The 14,764-nt window shown below is 43.3% G+C and overlaps 1 protein-coding gene and 1 long non-coding RNA gene across 4 annotated transcripts in view; both read right to left on the bottom strand.

Moving 5' to 3' along the window:
• LOC147350111 (uncharacterized) overlaps nt 1–8,418 on the bottom strand; it is a 32,590-nt gene extending 24,172 nt beyond the window's left edge. The window contains exons 1-3 of one of the 2 annotated variants that reach the window (XR_015148622.1): nt 6,451–8,418; nt 5,679–5,876; nt 146–3,257 (exon numbers count right to left, since the gene is read on the bottom strand). This is a non-coding gene — a long non-coding RNA (uncharacterized LOC147350111). Of the gene's footprint in view, nt 1–145; nt 3,258–5,678; nt 5,877–6,450 lie in introns of those variants that run through there. The other variant, XR_015148623.1, reaches the window with a different exon arrangement.
• A 1,568-nt stretch (nt 8,419–9,986) lies between these two features.
• OTULINL (OTU deubiquitinase with linear linkage specificity like) overlaps nt 9,987–14,764 on the bottom strand; it is a 29,926-nt gene continuing 25,148 nt past the window's right edge. For both annotated transcript variants that reach the window (XM_086361246.1, XM_086361247.1), the window contains exons 6-8: nt 13,923–14,051; nt 12,759–13,028; nt 9,987–11,758 (exon numbers count right to left, since the gene is read on the bottom strand). In XM_086361246.1, coding sequence (XP_086217372.1) covers nt 11,585–11,758; nt 12,759–13,028; nt 13,923–14,051 — 573 coding nt within the window. In that variant the 3' untranslated portion in view covers nt 9,987–11,584. The remainder of the gene's footprint in view (nt 11,759–12,758; nt 13,029–13,922; nt 14,052–14,764) is intronic.

The following is a 14,764-nucleotide window of genomic DNA, read 5'->3' as shown; positions in this document are numbered from 1 at the left end:
AATATATTGACTGTTATGTGCCAGGCATTCATTCAACATGAGATCTTAGACAAGTCACTTGCCTCTGTTAACTTCTTATCTAACATTTGTGAATAATTACATATGCATGATATACTAAGACAATTTGTGAAATAAATCATATGACTTGTTTTCATGAAAGATGTTTTTATTACTGAATTACTTCTCTTTCCAAGGAAACTGCATCACTCTGAGCAGTCACACACAGGAGCCCCAGTCATTCTGAGAAGCTGGGAGATGGATCTTGAGTTCAAATATTTTCAAAAGCAAAATCTTCCCATTTACATTCCATGATGATTCTTTCCTTAACCCCTTTTTCTTCAGTGATTTTCTTCAGCTATAAGCCCATCTGCAAGACAGCTATCCTTCCATGGTGCACAGAATCTCATCAGTATTCTTCTTTTCCTTAATGACATCCCATCTGCCTCTACTCTTCTTTGAGGTTTAATTTAAATATGCTGTATCATTTCATATCACCCAGCAACATTTATTATGTTTATAATATCTTTTTTCCAAATGTATTAATGTGGTTTCTTTCTGGTGGTTCCTTTAGAGTCTTTATTAAAAAAAAAAACCAACCCATAATAATTAATATATGTTGTTGTTCAGTTGCCAAGTCGTGTCTGACTCTTCCCAACCAAATGGACTGCAACAGAGCAGGCTTCCCTGTCCTTCACCATCTCCCGGAGCTTACCCAAGTTTATGTCCATTGCATCAGTGATGCCATCCAACCATCTCATCCTCTGTCATCCCCTTCTCCTCCTGCCTTCAATCTTTCCCCGCATCAGGGTCTTTTTCAGTGAGATGGCTCTTCTCATGAGGTGGCCAAAGTATTGGAGCTTCAGTTTCAGCATCAGTCCCTCCAGTGAATATTCAGGGTTGATTTCCTTTAAGACTGACTGGTTGGATCTCCTTGCAGTCCAAAGGACTCTCAAGAGTCTTCTCTAACACCACAGTTCAAAAGCACCATTCTTTGGTGCTCAGCTTTCTTTATGGCCCAATTCTCACATCCATACATGACTACTGGAAAAACCATAGCTTTGACTAGATGGACCTTTGTTGGCAAAGTGATGTCTCTGCTTTTTAATATGCTGTCTAGGTTGGTCATAGCTTTTCTTCCAAGGAACGAGCATCTTTTAATTTCATGGCTGCAGTCATCATCTGCAGTGATTTTGGAGCCCAAGAAAAGAATGTCTGTCACGGTTTCCATTGTTTCTCCATCTATTTGCCAGGAAGTGATGGGACCGGGTGCCATGATCTTAGTTTTCTGAATGTTGAGTTTTAAGCCATCTTTTTCACTCTCCTCTTTCACTTTCATCAAGAGGCTCTTCAATTCCTCTTTGCTTTCTGACATAAGAGTGGTATCATCTGCATATCTGAGGTTATTGATATTTCTCTTGGCAATCTTGATTCCAGCTTGTGCTTCATCTAGCCCATTATGTTGAATGTTATGTATACTCCCATTTCCCTTATAACAGTATAATTCCATTTCCCCTTCCATTCTTTGTGCTGTCATTATTATACATTTTATTTTTGCCTAAGCTATGAACCCAATGTGTTTGTTATTTTTGCTTTATATAATTACTCTCAGAAGAAATTTTAAAATAAAAATACTTTTGTATTTACCCACATATTTTCCATTTCTTGTACTTCTCATTCCTTTGTACAGATCCAAGTCCCCATCTGGTTTTATTTTTCTTCTATCTAAAGAATATTCTTTAACATCACTTACACAGTGGTGCTAAATGGTAAAGCCTCTCAGCTTTTGTTTGTCTTAGTAAGTCTTAATTTCACTTTAAGGTGAAATTTTTAAAGAAGATGCTTGCTGGATACAGAAGTCTATGTTGACAGTATTTTTTTACTCTACAATTTAAAGATGCCGAACCATTGTCTTATGACTTGTATCATTTATGGAATCTGCTCTCATTCTTGGAGAAGGCAATGGCACCCCACTCTAGTACTCTTGCCTGGAAAATCCCATGGATGGAGGAGCCTGGTAGGCTGCAGTCCACGGGGTTGCTAAGTCCGACATGACTAAGCGACTTCACTTTCTCGCATTGGAGAAGGAAATGGCAACCCAGTCCAGTGTTCCTGCCTGGAGAATCCCAGGGACAGGGGAGCCCGGTGAGCTGCCATCTGTGGGGTCGCACAGAGTCAGACACTGCTGAAGAGACTTAGCAGCAGCAGCAACAGCTCTCATTCTTCTCTTTATTCCCCTGTACATCATGCGCCTTTTTCCTCTGGCTGATTTTAAGATTTTTCTCTTTATCACTGTCTTTCAGAAACCCAATTTTGATGTGTTCTGATGTGTGTGTGCGTGTGCGTGTGCGTTTATGCTACCTGGGGTTGCTTAAGGTTCTTAGATTTGTGAGTTCATAGTTCTTTTTTTTTTAATTAAATTTTGCATTTTTCAGCCATTATTTCTTCATATATCTTTTTGTCTCCTTCTCCTGCCAATAGACACTTTTCTTGGACTCTAATTAACCACTTAATGTGTTAAGTAGTGCACCACTTGATACTATTCCCAGATCACTGAGGTCTTATTTATCTGTTTTATGTTTCAGATTGTGTTGTTTGTATTGATGCATCTTCAAGTTCACTGATCTTTTCTTTTCCCATGTCTAAGCTGCAGTTAGTCCCATCCAGTGTATTTTTCCAATTCAGATATCTTGATTTTCATTTTTAGAAGTTCCATTTGGATCTTTATGTCTTCACTATCTCTCCTGACTATATTCCTATTATTTAAAGATCCTTAAACATGTTGAACATATTTGTAATAGTTATTTCAATGTCTTTGCATCCTAATTACACCATCTCTGTCATTGCTGGGCCTTTTTCTATTGATTATTTTTCTTTTTCTGGTTATGTGGTCTTATTTCCTGATCTTCTGCATGTCTAGTAATTTTTTTGGATGTTGAACATTGGGTTGTTAGGTCATTGAACATCTTTACTTCCCTATCCTCCTTTTGAAAAAATGTTGGTTTTATCCTGAAAGGTTATATAGTTACATAGGTGTGACCTCTGGGTCTCCTGAACAGTCACTTTGGATGCTGGGTGTCTTGAAGGCATAATCTGAAAGATCCATAGCTTGACCTTGATCTGAAAAATCCTTGGTAAGAGATTCATAAAATCCTCTCTCTGAGACCAAAGAGTTGCTGTGAGGGGATATGGAATTGAGTTTGCCTGCAGTTGCATGGAGGGACCAAACGTGTGGCTGGCTGCTGAGAAACAGAATGCTCCTGTAAAGACAAGTGGCTGTCAGACAGTGGATCATTAATCACAAAGGCAGTAACTCAGTGTGATACTTGATTCTCTCTGTGACAAGGACTTGACAGGTTTCTGGTCTGCCACATGGATGATGCTGAACTCCCTGGTCCCTGTTAGGATACCATGGCACTGAAGACAGCATCTTCTTAGGACCATCAGCCTACAAATAGCAACTCTGAAGCACTGCTACATTTATTGAAGTAGCTATCCCTCATCACATATTTGATTATATTCCTGAAATGTATAGAAGTTATTACATGGTTTTATGTTGAGAGACTCCTTTCCAGGTCATATTTGAAGAAGCCTATTTTGTTTCACTCATTTGAAAATGCTTTTGGTTACAATTTTTCATCATTGCCCTGTGTTCAGCACAATAGCTGACTTTGAAAATCTCATCATCTGGGGATGATTTAAGAGGAAAGCAAGGGAGATAGCTTGGAACTATTTCAAATCATGTCACCGTATATATTTACTTCTTCCTGAGCTGGGTAAGTAAGTAACTATGGATTTAACACCAACAGTATCTGTCTTATAAGATGCTTGCTTCTTCCCACATGGATATTCAAGTTGGTGTCTGAGGTTATTAAAATGAAGCTTTAAGTCTGACTGCTCTTGTTATTGTGATTTTTACAGCATTCTTCAACACATTCACCCATTCCGTTAGGTCTTGCCAATCATTAGCTAATAGAAACTATTTCCTCTTCTGTCTCTCTGTTTTTAAGCCCAACTTACCTTGGCTTAGTTTAGTTGTTTTGTTAACCTGTGAAATGTAGGTAAGTTTAATGCCTCCAGCACAGGTTGGTCCAGAAATAGATTTCATGGATATTCACTTACTACAGCAAGCTATCTTTTCTGATATTCACCACGAGGCTCTTCAAAGACTTCCCATTGTTGTTATTTACTTAATGTCTAGGAAGCCACAAACGTGAGCTGACCAATGAGAACAACCAGCAGGTTTACCCTTCTGTGGTCCTGGGTTCTCTGCGCTGTCCCCTGGCTCCAGGCCGTATCTTAACAAATATCCTGTAGAAGCAATAAGAGGTGGGGGCGGCAGGAGGGGAGAACTTCCCTGGTGGTCTAGTGGTTAAGAATCCTCCTGCCAATGCAGGGGACATGGGTTCGATCCCTGGTCTGGGAAGATCCCACATGTTGTAACTGAGACCTTGTGCTGTAGCCACTAAGCCCCCATGCCGCAACTACTGAGCTCGTGTGCTGCAGCTACTGAAGCCTGCGGGCTCCAGAGCCCGGGCTCCACAAGAGAAGCGCTGCAACGAGAAGCCTGTGTTCCCTGACTAGAGGAAGCCCGTGTGCAGCAACAAAGAGCCTGGCACTGCAACAGAGACCCACCCAGTCAACCACAAATGACAGATTATTTTTTTAAAGAAGCATAGGGAAAACAATATCTCATTAAACATTAACCTGTGGTAGAGCTGTTGGGAATTCTGTGTGTGGGGTGCCAGGCAATCAGAGTTGACCTTGGTGCTTATGCTTAAGAGTGCAGAAGCCAATTTCCACTGCCGGTAAGAATTTACTATCCAGGGCACAAAGAGAACAACAAATTAAGGAAGTCGTCATGGAACCTGGAGGAAGCAGACAACGTCAAATTCACCCTTTACAGCATGGAATTCAAGTACCGGAGCCAGAGTACTTTACAGAGCTAGCCAACTGCAGGCCAGAGGTTCGGCGGAAAATGCGCATAGGTGAGGTTTAGAGGACAAAGAACCGTACATCTCTTTCCATCAGAACGCTGCAGAAAAGCTCAGCAGACTTCAGGTCTTGTTTCTAAAGCAGCACGTGTGTGTCTTCTCAGCTATTTATCTAGACAGATCAATAGCAACAAACCTGCAGGTGAAGGGATTACTCTGGACGCCTGTAACTTTTTTTCCTATCTCCCTCCAACCACTGAGAAAACTGCCTCATGAGGCCAACCTTGTGTGACTGTCACCCTAGCCTTTGATACCACCGCATTTGTCTTTATTCTCCAAAGAGCTCGTTAACATTTCTGTTAGTGAGATGCTAATTGATTACCAACCTTAATTACTAGGTGCCCTGAATGCCGATTCTTCTGTGCCCCTGAGCTGTGAAAAACTCCATGTGTATTTAATGGCTTGAGGCACGCCCTGATCACACCAAATTCCCAGAAAACGTCAAATTTATGCTGCAGGCACCTGGCCCCCTACCCAGGTCACAGATGATTGTCTAGAGCCGTGCACGTGGTTCATCGGCCATCACAGGTTGAGCCCAGCAGATTCTACTTCTCAGGCTTTTTTAACTCGTGAACTAAGCTGCAGCTTCCCTCAGTGGCAGGAGCAGCCTTGTGTGCCCAAAGAATGAGAGGGAGAGACAGAGGTGAAGACAGACAAAGGGAAGAAGGGAAAGAAAGAATCACTTACAGAGTGAGGCGGGAAATCTGGAACGATGAGACCATCTCTCCGTGACTCATGAGAGATGCAGCTGGAAACTCTAATTCTTGGCTCTCAGGCCCCAGGCGCGCCTTCCAGGAGGACTGGCCGTACTTCCTGTCCTGTTGGTCTGTGGGATTCTCCTTATCAAACTGACTTAAGTGGTTTTCTGTCCTTACCACCAAACAGCTGGAACAGAACCCAGAATATGTTAGAAAACATTTCTTGCATTTCAGGCGGGACTGAGGCTTGGGCAGTATTTCATATTAATCATAAAACAGCAACTGAAGCTCATAAACATTTGTCATTTGCACTAAAACCCCATACAGAATTGAAATTCACAGATATGCTCAAATCTCTTCCCTATTACAGACATTGAATCTGTGCCCTCATTAGCCTGCCATCCACAGGGCCTGTGAAGGCCGAGCAGTGTCTTTCAGATGCGTGAAGACCCTCAGTAACCAAGGCACAAAATGGATGTGTCTGGTGGAGAAGAGCCCTTACAAGCCACCTGATGTTTGAGAACTCTCTCCTATCCCATTTGCCAGCAGAAGTTATTGGCTCTGTGCTGCTGATAAGCTTCCAGGCCTTCATTTTCCCTGATTTCAGTCATGCACGCCAAGGGGTGCGTCCTTCAGCTTCTGACTTTGACAAACACCTGAGCTGGGCTCCGGCGTACCTGCCACGGCTTTGTGGATTCGGGCTGCTATGCCCTTGTGCCCTGTTTGCCACACCAGCCCCACCCTACCCCGCTGCCTCCTACCTGGGACCTGCCTGGAGGCTCTGTGGAGTCCGGGCTGGGGTCAGGCCTCTTCCACAGCAGAGGGAACATGAGACGTGTATTCTCCAGACATCTTAAGGTTCTGTTCGCTCTTAGGAGTCTGTGACCCCAATAAATAATGTTCTTTCGTGAGCCATATTTGTTTAAGAACCTGTTTCTCGATGGAACTAGATGTCGTTGGTTAATTTTAACTTCACTGCAGATAAAATGTTAGCCATACTTGATTTGACCTCTTATGTCTATTGTGGCCATTTCATAGGTCACTCTGACTTGATGAATATGTTGCTGCTGCTGCTAAGTCACTTCAGTCGTGTCCGACTCTGCGTGACCCCATAGACGGCCTCCTACCAGGCTCCTCTGTCCCTGGGATTCTCCAGGCAAGAACACTGGAGTGGGTTGCCGTTTCCTTCTCCAATGCATGAAAGTGAAAAGTGAAAGTGAAGTCGCTCAGTCGTGCCTGACTCTGCTTCTCTCCCCAAGACTCTGTCTAAAAACTTGGTCTCTTCAAGTTTTGGATCAACAAAAAAAGAAGGAAGGAAGGAAGGAAGGAAATCATCACACTATGATTCTTTGCTTCTTGAAGAAGGTTAACAGCTGCACGTGGCTTTCGTTACCAACTTGTTGGTTTGCTATTAGTGTGAGCACTGGTCTAGTCACGGTGATGTAAGACCCACACTCCTTCCCACAGGAGCTTAAAATCCAGTTAAAGAAAGAAATGTGAAGATTCTTGTTAAGCATAAAGAACTGGAATCAAAAGGTGTTTCTTGCTAATTTCTGCTGAGAGAAGGTAGAAACCCATGGAAGCCTTCTCAAAAAGTAGCAAATGTAACTGGGACTGATGACTGATCCAAGGAGCTCTGCCAAGCAGAGGGTCATGACTCAGAAGAGAGACCCCAGCCCCCACGCACCTCTTCAGTCAGGTGTCCTGAGCAAGGCACACACCGGACAACTCCACACAGTGGCCTTGGTTGGCCCAATAGCAAAACAAAACAAAAGCACCGCCCTCTCATGCTGGCAAAATCCCAAACTCCCAGAGAAATAACATCGGAATATATTGATTCTTGCCTGAAACTCCTGTTTTAGTGCGCTCTATAGACCAGTGCCACATTGCAAGCTCTTTCTGCTTGTCCGCAAGAATGTGTACAGGAACTGAGAGCAAGTGTTGAGAAACTCTTATAGCAATCCGATCTCGGTGCAACATTTTACTTTTACAAAAGTGCCCGTCTGCCAAGAATGGGAAATTCAAAAAACGGGTCCATCACCACACTCACCACAGATAGCTTCGCAAGCACTGCTCTGCCACAGTGTTCAAAGAGGAAAAGGCACTTTACTTCCTGCTTTAAAAAGAGAATCGTGTGACATTTCCTCTTCCTGTTCAGTGCGTGGAGTGTCTTCAGTGTGTTTGCATGAAGACAGGGACTCAGGAGGGACAACCAAAAACGCAACTAATAACACAACTGGTCTCACAAGAAGACTGAAGTATCACCTCATCTCTGTTTTTTTTTTTTTTTAATTTATAGTGTGATATAGTGTGTGTGCTCAGTCATGTCCAACTCTTGCGACCCCATGGACTGTAGCCTGCCAGAGTTAGGGTTAGGGAAAATTAATTTCTCATTTACCATTTTATGACTAAAATTAAACATAGGTCAAATATACACCAGTGCTGAGCTTTCCCTTTAATCATGCTTAATTGCACCTAAGGCTAGCTCCTGATAAGAGAAACACATATTTATCTTATTTAGCTATAAAATATGAATATTTTATAACATTTTCACCATGTATCACCTCATCTCTGTTTTTTTTTTTTTTAATTTATAGTGTGATACAGTGTGTGTGCTCAGTCATGTCCAACTCTTGCGACCCCATGGACTGTAGCCTGCCAGGCTCCTCTGTCCATGGGATTTTGCAGGCAAGAGTACTGGATGGAGTGGGTTGCCATTTCCTCCTCCAGGGAATCTTCAAGTAAGTCATAAATGTGTCTACTTAGATTCACACACTGAAAGTTCCAGAATATTTGTGCAGCTTTTTAGGTTTTCACCCCCGTTGTCAGTTTGCACCAAGCCCTTCTCACCACCTAGCCCCGGGGCCCTTCCCTCAAAGCTGGTCCAGCAGAGAGGCCAGCACCCACAGGAAGTCCATGGACATGCTGAGAGGTGGACACAAGCTCAGACTGGCAGGTACATGGGGTGGTTCCCCCGTTGTTCCCCAGGTTCTGTCTTTGGGGATGACGGTGAGAACAGAACATGGGACCAGCGAAGTCTCAAGCTTCTGGGTTTGTCCATATGGACATGTTGATGTATGCTAAGGAGCAATGCAGCCAAGTTGTATGCTGTCCATGAAGCCCCCTAATGTTACTGGTTTGACCTTCACTCCACCTTTTCAAACTCAAGGGTGAGCAAAACAGAACAGTAAAACGCTATACTCATAGTTTTAACCACCAACCTGTATTTGGTTCTGTCTAGATGTTCCATCTGAGGTTTTATAAGTTAGAAGCAAGACATATTCTTTGTTTACAAAAAGGCTATTTCAGTGGAAACAATATTTCTGTACTTCAGGAATGCTTCTTAGAACACATCCCATGTTTAAATAAGCTGTTGTTGTTGTTTAGCCTCTAAGTCATGTCTGACTCTTCTGTGACCCCATGGACTGTAGCCCGTCAGGCTCCTCCATCCATGGGATTTCCCAGGCAAGAATACTGGAGTGGGTTGCCATTTCCTTCTCCAGGGGATCTTCCTGACCCAGGGATCAAACCCGTCTAGCATTTAAAAATGGTGCTAATTTATATGTAGTTCCTTCTAATTAGTTTGTTACATTCATCACACAACTGAATTAAAAACAAAAACACCCAATACCTCATCCCTTAAAATCTTCTGTTTTGATGTTTTCCCCCAAACACAGTAACTACTGAAGAGTCTTATATCTTACTTTCATTATTATCATATTTAAATGTTTTTCACAATTTGGTCTTGCCCCTCTATTTAAAGAATTCTTTTCCTACCCTGCCCCATCCCCCAGCCAGTTAAGGATAAACATCATGGGTTGATAACGTGACAAGCTGCCCATGCCATGCTAAGTTACTTCAGTCGTGTCAGACTCTGTGTGACCCCATGGACTATAGCCCGCCAGGCTCCTCTGTCCATGGGGATTCTCCAGACAAGAATACTGGAGTGGGTTGCCATGCCTTCCTCCAGGGGATCTTCCCGACCCAGAGATCAAACCCAGGTGTCCTGAACTGTGGGCAGATTCTTTACCGACTGAGCCACCAGGGAAGCCCAAGGGTTATGAAAACCCATAGATGCAGGTAAGGGCTGTGGAGATCAAGTACTAAAGGCCGTAAAGATCCTGCTTCGTGTGGCTCTCAAGGTATCGCAAAGCCCCTCAGTCTGAGCTCGATACTCTTCAGCTCTTCACCCAGAGGACAAAATGGCAGCAGGCCCAACACTGGCTTATGTGGTACAGGCAGGTGAGTGTCCCCATTACAGACAAATCTAAATGTTAGTTTCATAGACCACAGCATCTAACATACCTCCTTTTTATTTACAGTAAACATATGGAAACATGAGAAAACATTAGCATCAAACATGTTAATAAGTAAGTCATTCTTAGAAGGGGTTTGTAACTTTGAAATAGTATCCCATTAGCCAAGATTTTAAGTTACTCTGTATTTGCCGAAATACAAAACAGGACTAGCAAAGTACCTCCAAAATAAAGACTGCCAAAATAAACTGGAAAAGTATTCCCAAAATAGAGACGACCAGAAGTTAGTGAGCCTGAGTGTTAGTTGTCTACGGTTGCTGTAACACGAACCACAAACTTAGCAACTTCACACGTTTATCATCTCACAGGTCTCTAGGTTAGAGGCCTGACACAGGTTCCACGGGGCTAAAATCAAAGTGTTGGCAGGGCCTCGTTGCTGCCTGAGGCTCTAGGGGAGAACGTGTTCTCTGGCCTTTTCTAGCTTCCAGAGGCCGCCCACGGTCTTTGGCTTGTGGCTCCTTCATGTAACTGCAGTAACGTCCTCCTTGTAGCTGCTGCAATGAACAAAACCGGCTGCCTTGCCTCTGTCTCTCATTGTTCATCGCTTCCTCCTATCTGCCCCCTGACTGATCCTCTCCCAAGTCCCCTCTTCTACTTTAAGGACCCTTGTGATTACGCTGGGCCCACCTGGAGAACCCAGACCACTCTCTCTATTTCAAAGTTAGTGGATTAGTACCTTAGCTCCACCTGTGACCTTATTCTCCTTTGCCGTTTAACCCAACCTATTCACAGGTTCCCGGGATTAGAATACAGATATGGGGGCGGGGGGAGGGGGGGTGGGGCGGGCATGAGTTCTACCTACGCACATTAAATACACATGTAAATACACATTAAATACACCAGTTTAATAATTTTGTGACAGTTCAATAACTGTCATTGAGTTGCCTTAATTTGTAGAATGTATCTTTTTGGTCTATGTAAAACAAACTGACCAGATGCAACAGTTTAAAAAAATAAGTAAAAAGATATAAAACAAATTGTACAACATTACAAAGTAGTGGCTATGTGTATGTATGTGTTTAGATGTGTATATATAAAACTATACATGTATACATGCATGTGAGTATAAACACACACACATGCACAATTTTAAAGTTAATCAAAGGGTTCTGGAAAATCAATATACCACAGAGATTCTTGGGAAGGTAATGCTTATAAAATAAGGCCATGTTTATGAAGATCCCAAATCAGTCAAAGACAAGATTCCTAATGAAGAACATAAAGATTATAGCCAGAAATTCTTTCCCTTTAGTCCTTTTCCCGTAGTCCTTCTCTTCTCACTTTTTTCCTGTTGTTGTTCTTGTTCAAACTAAATGTGCCCTACTGTGTGTGAAGTGACCAGAGTTTCACAAACAAGGGCAAGCCACCAGCCCACAAACCCGTTAGTGCAGCTGCGCTGGAGGAAACCGTGAGAACAGAGGAAAGGCGCCGTGGGGTCCCCTGTCCAGGGTTCCTGTGCTCCTGAGAGGGGGGTCCCGACTCCTTCCCCGGCAGCAATGCTAGCTTTGGTTTTCTAGAAACAGTACTTGCAAGGGTGACTTCTGTCACTGGCGAGAGCTGGTGCCCAGTCCAGCCTGACTTAAAAGACAGGAATGTGGTAGTGGCGGTCGTTCTCGGTCAGCAGGGAGATCTCCGGCCACTCCCTGAGTGACTCCTCTGGGTAGCAGACTTCAAAGTCTCTGGAGTTAAACTTGAACAGTCTGAACACTTTTATCTTTACTTCCAGGGAGTATCCGAGTATAAACATATCAATCTGTGGGGAGGAGATGAAAGAAAGGTCACGGGTGCACATTCCCAAATGCCCACCTCCCCTCTCCAGCAGAGGGAGAGTGTTCTGAAGCTCGTGAGATGATGGGCTCGTGGCCAGACCCACATGTGAACCGTGTGTGGGTGTGGAATTGGGGACAGACATGGAAGACGTCTGCATGGGAGGCAGGGGACAAACAGAGAAAGGTCTCTGTAGGGGAATCACAGGGCAAGCTGTTTGGAAAAAATATAAAGGAATGCTTGTAATAAGAGTTATCCTGCTTTCCAACTTTTTAAAAAAAATCATTTTAAATGAATTAATTTTTCTTAAAATGTCAGGTAATTTTGAGTACCTCCTAGGAAAGCAAAGCAAAACAAAGCCCCTTTGCTATGGGCATAGAAAAGCATTGTCTGGACTTTCAAAGTTTCAATAACTTCTGTTTACCTGCACTAAGTAACCACATGCTTTCCCAAATGTTATCTCAGTTTGCAGCTGGACTTCCTGCCAGGTAACCTCTATAGTGGGAGAGTCTGCTCCCACCTGAGAGGCAGCGTGAAGGTCAGACAGGTGCCCGGCTCGCTGGCCACCGAGCTGCGAAGACACAGCAGCTGGCATAGGGCAGGAAGGCTTATATCACTCTTCCTGACTGGAGGGCAGTAATACCCACCCACCACCTCTTTGCAGGATTCCCAGGTGGCTCAGTGGTAAAGAATCGCCTGCCAATGCAGAAGACCCAGGTTCGATCCCTGGTCCAGGAAGATTCCCTGCAGGAGGCAATGGCGACCCTCTCCAGTATTCTTGCCTGGAGAAGTCCATGAACAGAGGAGCCTCGTGAGCCACAATCCATGGGGTCGCACAGAGTCGGACGTGACTGAAGCGACTCAGCATGCATGCCACTCTTTGCAGCTGGTTTTATCACTGCTGAGAGTAAACTGCAATCACCTACATGCTGAAGTATTGCCAGCATTGTCCCTCATCAGACACACGATTCTTCTGCCCCGTTTACCTGCTCCAGTCCACATGTGTCGCCAACAGAATTCAGGTGATTCATCATGAAGCTCAAGGGGTCAGATGAGGTTTCCCGGGTAAACAGGAGTCGAAAAAGACTGGGGATGACCTTTTTGGTCTTCATTTGTTCATAAACCTCGGTGACTTGATAGAGCATGATGAACTTCAGGGCCTCGTAAAGTTTACATTCCAGGAGAGCGTCAGAAAAAAGGATGTTGCACATACTTCCTCTCTTGTGATAATCTTTAATTCCACTAAATTCAGTCCACTAGAAACACAGATGTTAAGTGAAACTTAGAAAGGAAAGGTCAATCACACACCATTGCATAATCTTTAAAGTACTTGTAAAACAAACCAGGGATTAATGAGGGGCCCCATTAACTTTTCATTTCATATATTTTGACACTGACTGTTGTAACCCTAAGTATTGATTACTTTTACAACAACAAAGTAGTTTAGATATTTTTTCAAAAATACACTGCCTCCTAGGTAGAATACTAAAGAAATCAGCCTCCTAAAGCTACCTCTAAAGATGCTGGATTACACAAAGGATAGTCCAGTGACAAAGAGTACTAATTAGCATTCTTCACCACTAGCATTCTTCACCACTTCACCACTGGAGTATAAAGCAATCTATGGGTATTTGCTCATTAAATCCTCATAATAACAGTACAGGGTTGAGACTACTCATTTTATTAGTTTTACAGATCAGAAAGCCGTGGCACTGAAATGGCATTTCCCAAGGAGGACTCATTTCAACAATCTAAAATCTGTGTCTAGTAAAAAGCAGGAAAAACTCTTAGTCAAATGATAATATCTGTGCTGTCCCTGAGTTACTAACAGGGTGCATTCCAAAGGGCATCTTCCACTGTCTTGTCTGGACCTCACACCACATTTTTCTAGAAAAACAGAAGTGTGATTGTTAAGGTTGGTTGGCTAGTTAGCTACAACTGGCCTAACAGCCGTGTAGAACAACATTGCTCTCGATCATTACTTGGGAGGAGAACGAAGAGCAGGAAAGGAAATGGTCAGTTACTAGATGAGTGTTTCTGCCTGCACCTCCTTCTCACGGGACACACAGCGACATGCCTGACGCAAGAGGCAAGCAGCTGCGTGTGGGATGCACGCTTTTATTCTTCATCTTTTTCCCCTGGAGACTCACCTGTGTTTTCAGTAATTCCACACATTTCCGTAATTTTCCAAACACATTGGAACCCGTATACTTCTCAGGACCAAAACTGTACTGCTGGATCCAATTACAACCTTGCGAAAAGAGCAGTTTTTCAGGAAGCTTGAAAAGGAAGTAGATGCCAACAGTGGTCAGTATCTCAGCGTGTCTGACACACAGCTCGGAATATGGCACAGCAGGTAATCTTATCTCATTCAGAATTCGTCAGTGTAAAAGATTGTAATGGCAGTTAAGTAAAACATAGTCTCTTTTTAGATTTGTGGATTGATTTGGATCACCTTCTTGATTCACAGTTTCACAACAGATGAAAATGTGAATGAACACTATGTCTACAGAAACAATCTTTTTACATAAAACACTTCCCAGACTTCCTAGGTATATCCGTTTAGAAATTATGTTTAACCAAACAGCATTAGAGTAATTGGCCAACCCACTACATCAGGGAACACATGGATTATAGAAGGATGCTTTCTGTGGTTCAAACCTAGCTCTTCACTGGTCTGCTGAGAGGTTACTCAACCAGCGCTAGTTTTGTTACCTCTTAGCGCATCCTCCACCGTAAATGAAGGACAATCCTATCCATTTTTCAGGATTAAATATGATCATGGCATGCATAAGAATCTGATCCATTGTGGGTATCTGATCCATCTTCCATCCCGCTGAGCTTGTGGAACCCAGGGTCTTGGCTATGCTCTCTGTCCTCAGCAACTAGCAACAGGGCTGGCACAAGCATACACTTGACAACTGTTACGTTAAACTAAACCACCAATAAAACAACTCTAAATAAAAGATGTTATGGAAATGTGGAGTTATAC

This window comes from Bos grunniens, chromosome 20 (assembly GCF_055505025.1).
Source record: "Bos grunniens cultivar Pamir isolate PY7600 chromosome 20, Bosgru_T2T1.0, whole genome shotgun sequence".
NCBI lineage: Eukaryota > Metazoa > Chordata > Mammalia > Artiodactyla > Bovidae > Bos > Bos grunniens.
The sequence above is the reverse complement of the archived record's forward strand: the minus strand, read 5'-3'. Positions and strand labels throughout refer to the sequence as shown.